General features: G+C 38.9%; 1 protein-coding gene across 1 annotated transcript in view; it reads right to left on the bottom strand.

Moving 5' to 3' along the window:
* Nucleotides 1-8,005: 8,005 nt before the first annotated feature.
* LOC306837627 (nuclear GTPase SLIP-GC-like) overlaps nucleotides 8,006-10,558 on the bottom strand; it is a 56,601-nt gene continuing 54,048 nt past the window's right edge. Inside the window, exons 17-22 of the mRNA XM_079365371.1 lie at nucleotides 10,115-10,232; nucleotides 9,906-10,014; nucleotides 8,914-9,038; nucleotides 8,653-8,734; nucleotides 8,258-8,334; nucleotides 8,006-8,097 (exon numbers count right to left, since the gene is read on the bottom strand). Coding sequence (XP_079221497.1) covers nucleotides 8,258-8,334; nucleotides 8,653-8,734; nucleotides 8,914-9,038; nucleotides 9,906-10,014; nucleotides 10,115-10,232 — 511 coding nt within the window. The 3' untranslated portion in view covers nucleotides 8,006-8,097. The remainder of the gene's footprint in view (nucleotides 8,098-8,257; nucleotides 8,335-8,652; nucleotides 8,735-8,913; nucleotides 9,039-9,905; nucleotides 10,015-10,114; nucleotides 10,233-10,558) is intronic.

Genomic DNA, 10,558 nt, shown 5'->3' with positions numbered 1-10,558 from the left:
CCCCATTTGGAATCCCTGGCTTTAACACCTACATTTTAAATTTGTTATGTGAAGTTGTATTTGTTAAATAAATAAATCAAGTACCCGTGTTTTCCTCATCACGTCGTGGTTTCTTCATTGCTGATGCCATCTGCTTGTCTCTCCTTGTGGCTCCTACAGTCTTCTTATCATAAAGGCAAGAAGAACTTGAGAATATAAAACATTGACTAACTGGTTTTTGTCAAAGCGAGATATTTATTGCTATAAAAATATATTGCGATCATTTTATTGATTGATTACATTTATTTCAGACATCAAATAAATCCAAATCAAACATTAAAAGACAAAACAAAATGAAAAGCACGAAAACACATGATGCCTTCATCATTGACAAAGTAAAGCTCTTCCTCACCCATACCTCGGTCTGTTTTTGGAAAAACAATTCACAATAATCTTCAATAATCATTCAAAAAGCTTAAATTCAAAGCATCCATTCGCAGCTCACAAAGAAGGGTGGTGGTCATCACCTTACTTGCATCAGCAAGTAACTTGCATGAAAACACCGGACATATGATAAGATTTACTTTACTTTTCTATGATAACTTGATAAACGAGTGGTTTTCAGGCTAACATGGAATTTTAGTGTCATTTCTGGGTTTTTCCTTGTCACAGGGACAACCCTGCGCTTTAACAGTCTTCACAAAATGGAGTTCATCAAAGCTTGTAGGAGTGAAAAACAAATGTGCAAAGCCCCACCCCAGAGTAATCTTAAACACCCCTTCTTTCCCTTCTCTCCTCCTTCGCTCCTATGTGCTGTTGTTGCTCTTCCTGTCCCCCCATGCAGCCCCATCAGCTCCTTTTTTAGCAAACATTCATTTCCACAGACAACTGTGACCTTTCACACCAATGCCTCCCTACAACAGTTTTTAGTACTTTAAAATGGTCTGTGTAAACAAAATCCCCCAATACTAGAAAGGGCGACAGAGACCAGAAGTTATCACTCAAACTGCTTTTGAAGTTTCAGTAATGCAGAAAAGAAAAGAAAACATAAGAAAAGAAGAGAAGAAGAGAAAAGAAAAGGAGAAGAGAAATTCAGTCAAACAGAGCTGTAAAAAATAGTTACATCTCTATTCCTTTCTTATGTAACACTGTTTTACTTACAATTTCTTTGGAGTCTGTAGAGGATGATGAAAGAAAAAAAATGGAAAAAGTCCAAAAATCTCAACAACTGGCTGTAACAAAAGGCAACCTACTTGAAACAGGAATGGAAGAGATGCTTCATTCAACTGACTTTAAGTACTCAAGCCCTCTGTCTGCTCCGCCTTCTTTTTTTCTTCCTTTTTTTGGGTCAAACTTTAAACATTACTCACATCTTGTGAAGGATTGTAAAAAAGAAACATTTGTCATGTTAATACTTAGCACATAAAAAATATATAAATTAAATTACAAGTGTCTTAAAAGTGTAATTAATGAGGTCTGAACTTTAGAAGAACATAATATAAAAAGATAATGAATGAAATATACAAGAGAGAGAGTTTTTCAAAATAACATTCTGTTTGTGCTATTTGTGACGACCTGGCCGTGCCAGTGCTCTTCCTGCTGCTTTGTATCTCTCCTCACTCAAGTAGCATTTGGGCAGAAATGGGTAGAGCCAATTAATTTGATATCATGCACCTGAGCAGGCTGGGCCTGAGGATAAAAGTTTGCTCTCACTCTGGGTGCATTTGGATTGTACCTCCTTTCTACTTTAACTAGGAAAGGTGTTAGGAGAATTCATAAAGGACTTAGGAAAAGGCAATCGTGTTGTTTTGACAATCCGACCGCACTTTAACTAGGTGATGTAATAATTATGTGACGGCGGCGGAAGCTAGTGACACAGAATGACATTAAGCCACAGTTCATGATTTATGTTTTTTGTTTTGTTTTTATGATTATTCCAAAAGTTACATTATTTCTGGAGATCGAAGACAGAAGTGACAATACTCCCTTTGCAATCAAGCCATTGATAGATCTCAACCAAGAACGTTACGTGAGAAAAACATAGTCCGTGGTTATTTTGGCAAAATGAACAAACACAATATTGAAGCGCAGTCTAAGTAAATCTTTGGAGGGATAAATGGCACGTATCATTTTTAAATGTATTTCTTTGGTTTTAGGGGGTAAAGGGATTTCAAGATACAAAGATCTTAGTTTGCTGACAGAGACTTCATCAAATTTATGCAAAATGTTATTTTTGTTTCGTCTTCCTGGGAATGACTTTTCAGTTTATGATGTGCCATTATGTCTTTTGTCAGGAAGACATTTTCTCAAGGACGTGCTTTTTGTAGTTGGGTTTTCCATGGGTTGAAGTTATGTTTAGTGCAGAATTGATCATAACCACTGTCTTCCATCAAATCAACCCCAGACCAGATACCTCTCCTAAACTACCCTTGATAAACTAAAGCTACGTTTTATGTAGAGCAGAGGTGCCCAATACGTCGATTGCAATCTACCAGTCGATCGCAAAGGCAGTGTGGGTAGATCGCACAGTATTATAAAAAGTAGATATGAAACGACGGCTCTGCGATCCCTGCCTCTGTATTTTTCTCTTAAGTTTTGTTTCATTAAAACCGAAAGTAAACAGTCACAACAGGATTGTAGGTTATTTTTAGAACAGTAATTAAATGAATCGGAGCAAAGATGCAACATATTGATAAGAGGCTGCATCAATCAAGTTATCATTTGTTGCAGCAAGAATGGCAGAGGGTGATCAGGCAAAGGGGAGGAAAGGGGAGAATTGGAATAAGCTAATGAGAATGAGAGCCTACAAATGCAACAGATACACAATAGAGATGTAAATGTAGTCTAGGATGAAAAATGAAAGGACATGCAATGAATCAGAATATTTCAAGGACATGTTTAGTCACAGTATGAATTATCCATCAGTAATTTAGTATCGCAAATATTTTACATTTCCTCAAGTTAAGAGTTAATCCAGAAGCATTGGAGAATTGTTTCAATAGCTAGTGGAATTTGATGCTTATCTTTCAGAAAAATTGTCATATCATAAGCTAATTGGGTGATGATAATATCTTTACCCAATCATGCATACAATACGGATTGGGAGCAAACTCAACATGCAGATCTTCTCTATTCCCCCTCTCTCTCCTCTTACGAAATGTCTCACTCCTCTACACTCCGTCTCCTGTTTGAACGTGTGTCACTTCACTGTCCTCTCTCCACTTCCTCTGCTTCTGTTTTAGCTACTCTCCCTAACTCTGTATGGTCTGCTGGCCCTACTGATGTAGGCCTGATTAATATGGAACCCCTTAATATCCCTGTTTAACCAGACGTACAGCCCATTTATCAATCTCAATACCCACTCTCCTCAGATAGGTTACATCTCTGTCACTCTTAAAGGTGCTGAAACCTGGTAAAAAATGAAGCCTGTATGGTCCATGACCTCCGTCCAATCAATCGTGTGGTACGCCCCTGCCTGTACTCAACACCCAATCCAACATACTAGTTTTACTTGCATTGACTTAGCTTTTTGTGTCCCAATCTCAACTGAAACTGCTCAAATGTTTGCTTTGACTCTTCAAGGCCAACAGTATACTCACACTCGCCTCCCTCAAGGTTTCATTCACTCCCCTGGAGCACTTTTCAGTGCTATCTTTTTGAAAACATTCTTCCACTCTCACATGGTATGGTTCTCTGGTATATGGATGATTTCCTGATAGCTGCCTCCTCACCTACTACATGTTTGAAGGTCACTTAACCCTCCTGTTGTCCTCGGGTCAAAATGACCCGCCACTGTGTTAAAAACCCCCAAAAAATCCTCTTAACGATATTTTTTTAACTTGAAATTTTATGACTTTGCCTAGATTGGCACCAACAGTAGAAAAAGTGAAATGTTGCTTTTATTCACATTTCCATGTAAGCTGTACAAAAAAAGGTACAAAGGTGGTCTTCGGGTCAAAATGACCCGTGAGACAAAAAGAGTTGAAATCAAGGTCACAGAGTTATTTACACACCACAGAATGTTACAATGTTTTAGTTGCTTTAGTCAAGCAGTTGTAGAAGTGGTCTTCTCACAGACTGCTGTGCCTTTGATCAGTCTCAGATCAATTAGCAGTAAACGTGAACAAGACAGTAGCAGAAGTAAACAACACAAAGATGTTCTCGCAGACTGCAGAGCTCTTTTTCTGTGGATTTCCAGAGATTATAAAGGTGCTGCAGATGACAGGGCCCCGAATTCTGTCTGTGCTGAAGCCATGAGTGTGCGTTATAACGTTGAAGAGGCTCTAGAGCTGATTTTTTCAGATGTCCAGCAAGACAACTCTGATTCAGAAGAAGAAGTGGAGGATGTATCAGAAGAAGAAGATGGGGAGGAATACAACCCAGAGCATGATGAATCATCTTCAGAAGAAGAAGATGACAATGGGAGAGACAAAAATGCCCATGACATTGTCTCTACATTCTACCTGTTTATCACACCAAGGTATGCCGTTTCTCATGCCGGCATACCTTGGTGTGACAGAGGGACTGAGGGGTCACAATGTTACATGTGACAACTTCTTCACATCTTATGACAGCAGCTCCTGAAGAGGAAGATCACCATGGTTGGTACAGTTCGAAAGCCTGAGCTCCCACCTGCACTGCTTGCGTCAAAGGAGAGAGAGGTATTCTCATCAAAGTTTGCCTTCACGCCCACCACCACTCTAGTTTCTTACCTCCCAAAGAAAAACAAGAATGTAGTTCTTCTGAGCACACTGCACACAGACGGTGACGTTAGCGATCGTGAGGACAGGAAGCCAGTCATCATCCTAGACTACAACCGCAACAAGGGAGGTGTGGACAACCTAGATAAGGTGATTGGAACATACAGCTGCAGAAGGATGACTGCCCGCTGGCCCCTGGTCATCTTCCACAACATCATTGATGTTTCCTCCTACAATGCCTTTGTGATCTGGAGAGAGATCAACCCGACCTGGATGTCTCGTAAGCAGAACAAGAGGAGGGTGTTCCTGGAGCAGCTGGGACTTGCACTTGTAATTCCACTCATTGAAAGAAGGAAGCATGTCCCTCGCACAGAAGCCTCAGCAGCAGTTGTGAAAGCTATTCAGAGTGCTGGAGCTCCTGATCAACCTGAGGATCTAGCTACCACAGCCACTTCCCCAGCTAGGGCAAGTAAGAGGAAGAGATGTCAGTTCTGCCCTCAAAAGAAGGACTGTAAATCACATGCTGTGTGCTGCAGGTGTAAGAAATATATCTGCAAAGGCTGCGCACTTGCATACTGCCCTACATGTGCCAATTAGTTCAATGGGTTATGTTATTTTTCATATTTTTGTATTGTATATTGTCTTAAATTGTTCACTGAAAAAAAGAAAGAAAGAGAAAATAACGAAACTAAGTCATTGGGATGAATAAAAATGCATTCAAAACTTTTCTTTTCATAAGCTATAGAAATGAAGTGAAGAGGGAAAACTCAGGTATTCACACATTTTGTGGTGAATGACAAGTTGTTTCTTCAAACAAGATGAAATTTGGTGTTTAAATTCAATTAAGCTGCTTATATTAGGGGTTTAGTGAAGACGGGTCATTTTGACCCGGAGGACACGGGGTGTATACAGAAAATGAGGACAACAGGAGGGTTAAATTCTTTTCCTCCTTTCACAAAAAGGCTACAAAGTCTCTCCTTCTAAATTGCAATGTTGCCGTTCCTCTGTTGTCACTTCAGGATGTCAGGTTGGAAACACAGGCCTGTCCATGACTGACTCGTCTAAAGCTTCCATTTTGAATCATACCAAACCTTCAACAGTTGGTTTGTCGTTTCTTGGTCCGACTGGTTACAGTTCCTCTTTTATCGCCAACTACACAGAGCTTGTAGCACCTCTTTGTGCTCTCGTGACTGCTGCTGTACATACTAACTTACAGGCTACTCTTGACTGGACTACTGACGCTGAACAGGCCTTCATTATCTCTCAAGCAATCTCTATATCTTCTGCATCCTCCCTCCACTCCCCTGATTATTTATAACCTTTTCACTTGGATGTTTCTGAAAAGCACAGCTTTGTAAACTCTGTGCTATTTCAAAAGGGGGAGGGAGGAGTCAGGAATTTCACCGACTATTTTGACTTCTCTAAGGGCCCCACATATATTGACGTTATTGGGGTCCCTGGTGGAGTGCTTGATAAGTATAAACTGTCTGATCAAATTTGGATTAAACCTAATAAAATGTTGACAGAATTAATTATGTTCATTATAATGTGCAACTACTGACTAATCTTACCTGTGATGCAGTTGCTGGCATGTCTGAGCAACTGGCAGCCACTTCTCTTATGGCTTTACCGAATAGAATGACGCTCGACATGCTGTTGGCCAAAGAGAGGGGGCGTTTGCAGCTTCCTGTTGCAAATTCATCCCCAACAACACAGCCCCTGACGGCTCTGTCACCAAGACTCTCCACGGCCTTCGTTCCCTGTCGACTACGCTTGCAGAGCATTCAGGTGTTGCAGAGAAAGGTGTGGAACCTGCGCCTTACAGAAACAGTCCCCCCCCCATATCAGATGGCCTCGATTGCCGCTGAGAACATTCCATTCACACAACATACAAACCACGCGAAGATGGTGATGATGCCGATGACGAGGAGGAAGACCAAGACTGGAGCGCTCTAATGTTTTTGTGAACACCAACACTCACAACTCATAGTCGCATTATTAACACATTGTTAGATCAGCTATGTTTTAAGCTTACTCCAATTCCTGATGCAAAAAGTGTCATATTGCACCACATGAAGAAAACTTCCAGGCAAAGAAAAACGTATTTTTCTTGTCTCAGGGCAAAATGAGGGCTGGATTCATGACCATTCAACACTACTACCATGTTTCTAATGATACACAGCTTCATGTAAATCCCTTTAAGACTGAGAAGGATACCATTTGGGTCTAAATGGGAGTAAAGAGGTGACGATCCTTGGGATACACAGGAAGCTATAAAGAAGTCAACCCTGCATGGAATTGTAAATATTAAGGCCATAAATTCAAAGTAAGGGTAACATTTGTTGTCTTAAATCCAAAAAGGGGGGGGGGGGGGGGGGGGGGGAGTAATATAGATCATATGAAAACACAAATCGTATCAAACTGTCACTTTTAACCTCAAAAACAGAGATATGAAAACCAAAAATTAAAAGGGACATTTATTTGATACACAAACTTCTTTTAGTTTGGTCACACTAAAAGTCTCTTGTCAGTTTTGCAAAGTTGCAGCACGAGGTTCATTTCCAGATTCCAGATTTTACGATGTTTGTCAGTGTTGATTAATTCGCAGATAGGAGGTCTGATTATCATGTAGAGCTCAGATGGAGTATAGATTCAGAGTCAATAGTCTTTTTTTCACTATGCATATCTGATTTAACAAGTAGCGTCGAGGACTATGCTGTCGAGGAGAGAGGCGACGCTTGGCTTTTTAGGAAGGTAAGGGGGAAGGATTCATCATGCAGAAAAAAGCAAATAAGACAGTTGAGGTGGCCAAGGAGGGGGAGTAGCTGACTTTTGTTGCATCCATCTGCCGGATATAACAGGGAAGAAGAAGAGTGATTTGCTGTATTATTGTCTTCAGGTGGTTGATGTGCAAATGTGCTTGCATAAAACTCATAAAATAAAAACAAACAACCAAAATGTTGGGGAAAAAAAGCAGAAATCACTTGAAAACGGCTTATAAAGGCCTCATATTACAGTTCAATGTGCCTAGAGGTCCACTCAGGTGCAAACAAGCTGCAGCTGTTTCTTTTCACTGAGCAAACATGAAATATCCATCACAGATTGAAAAATACAGATTGTAATACTCAGCAATAAAAAATACTCTACATAAACATCAATTGGAAGAGACTGATCCGACCCAGCACATAATATACTAACTTCATTCAGGGGAAAGCTTTTTTAAGCTAATCGTTTTTCATACCAATTTCCATGTACTCGCTTGACATGATCGTGTCTTCCTGGTTTGGGTGAAACTATTCTTACTGTTCAATGCTCTCTGCCCCTCTCTTCAATTGCACAAGTCTGAAAGTGCTGCAGACTTTGCTTTTTCCATTTGTTGAATGCAGGTAGATAATGCACTGCTGAGCTTTCAGCTTAACTAGAAGGGTTAAAAGAAAAATAAAAAATAAAAATACAGGCATTCAAAGTCAAATGATGCTTGAGAGAAGGATAAAATCTCTGGAGCACAGAGAGGGGAAAACATTTGGAATAACTGTTTAAAAATAGTCATTTATTTAGATATGCAAAAGGTTTTTTACCTAATTAGATATCTCCATTTCTTCATCCTTCAGGCGATCATAGTATTCTTTCACAGTCTCAAGTTCCTCTTTGACATCTGAAAACACAAACAAAAGTTAAAGAATGGTAAATATTGCCCTGGTGTCTTTGTGTGGTACAGATGAAGGATAAGAACATTACTCTAAAGTCTGTATATGGTTCAGAATTAGCAGGTTTTGTAGTTTGTAAAAACGGGTTTAATTTCACTTCTTGAGTCCCCTGTGAGAAATTACATAGACTTCCTGGTGCCAGCAAATGGTCTGTGAAAACAGAAGTGCCAGAGAGCCACAGGAGGGCACATTCCTTCTCAGACAACACCATACAAATGTAAATAAAGATGTCATTTCATTATCAGCAAAGAGCCACTGTACTTTACCTGGAAATGATGTATAATCTGTCTTGAGTGAAAGTTCAATAGACACCTCTATTGTTTCCTTCAGTGTCTTCAAGATGTCCTCCTAAATCAGAAGGTAACAAATATTACCGCAACACAAAGTTGCTTGTTTGTTACACTACCATGGTTAGACGGTAAAGTCCTGTTCAGAGCAATGGACATTCCACTTGATAATAAAACCATCACATTCAAGAAATGGGTTGCTATATTATTATCTTATGATACATTATAAATGTGACAAACCAACAAGTTTTGCAGTTTTGACAACATAGCATCTTTAGCCTCCTCAAACATGACGTCCTTCTTATTACGAACATGCCGCTTGATGATGGTCCTCATGACTTTTTGTGAACCTGCTCCTTTTGCATCTACAATAAAAAACAACAAATTTGTTATCAACATTTCTCTACAACCTTTAAAATGCACATCATTGACTGCACCATCAATCGCTTCACATTGAATGTTTAAAACAGAAAACTTGTCTCACAACTTCCTTTACCAATAGTAGACTATTATGATATTGCTTGTCAAAATGCATCTAAAACTTCATACCCTTAATGTTATATAAAATAGACTGCCGATAGGTTGTTCCTTTTTTCCAAACACTGTATAATTAGTATGCTAAATAAACACTATTGGTCTCCTCTCAATACAAGAAACAAATTTCACTGGTATATATATATATATATATATATATATATATATATATATATATATATATACACACATTTCAAATGTATTATCTTTAATTATCCTTAATGTATAAACCAATTTATTGATTCTTTAACATCAAGCTGCTCACTCTCTTTCTAGTTCCCTATGTTTCTAAGGGGTTGGTGAAAAAAAAAAAAAAAAAAGCTTTAATGTTTTCCGCTCCTTCTGATCAGAAGGAGCAACCTTTAAATTTTCCATAATTTACTTTGTTTTTTTTCACCTGAAAAAAGAACGTTTATGTTTTTAGTTACGTCAACACTGTTAAATCCTCAACATGCAGCATGATTCCTTTTACTGTCCTGTCTATTTTAGGATTGGAATTATTTTTGTATTATTGTATCTTGTTCTGTTAGTTGTGCTGACAAGTGTATATGCAAATGTATGTTTAGGAACCCCTTGAAAACAAGGCAAGACACCTCAAGGGTTTATCCTGATATATATTTTTAAAAATCACAATGATGTAAATTCAATTGGCTAAAATGTCAGTTTTTCAAATAACAATTTTTATATTTTTATCTTACCATCATAGCATTTTTGCATCGTTTCCAGAATTTTTATTGTCAGGCAGCTGTATATTTCTTCCTTACGATACCTGATGATATTATGGATTCTTTTCCTCACTTTCTCTTCCTACAAGAGGAGAACACTTAATTGTGTATTGAAGTTATACACTGCATAATATAAGAGCGTAAAACAAGAATCTATTGGCTAAGACCTAACCATCTCTTACCTCTGTCCTGAGAAAATCCAGTTGCAGCTGCAAATCTTTATTATTTTCCACTAGCATCCCTGTGTCCAGTGAAAAGGAACTGATGGCCCCGTTCAATGGTTCATGCTTTGATTCATTTCTGAAACATGTTCACAAGACCATCTTTCATCAATCAAGAAAACTATTTTAATTATAAAATTATATCCATGACTTTATTGTATACAATTATTGCATTATTCCATTTTTTTTTTTTTTTTTTTTTTTTTTTTTAAAGATTTATTTTTGGCCTTTTTGCCTTTATTGAGAGGACAGAGGATAGAGTCGGAAAGGGGGAGAGAGTGGGGAGAGACATGCGGGAAGGTGGCCACAGGCCGGACGCGAACCCGGGCCGCCCGCGCGAGGAGCAAAGCCTCACAACATGGTACGCGCGCTGTCGCTGCCGCTGAGCTATCGGCGCCCCCTGCA

Source organism: Symphodus melops, assembly GCF_947650265.1.
Source record: "Symphodus melops genome assembly, chromosome: 17".
NCBI lineage: Eukaryota > Metazoa > Chordata > Actinopteri > Labriformes > Labridae > Symphodus > Symphodus melops.
Note: the sequence above shows the minus strand (reverse complement) of the source record. Positions and strands in the feature narration are given on the sequence as shown.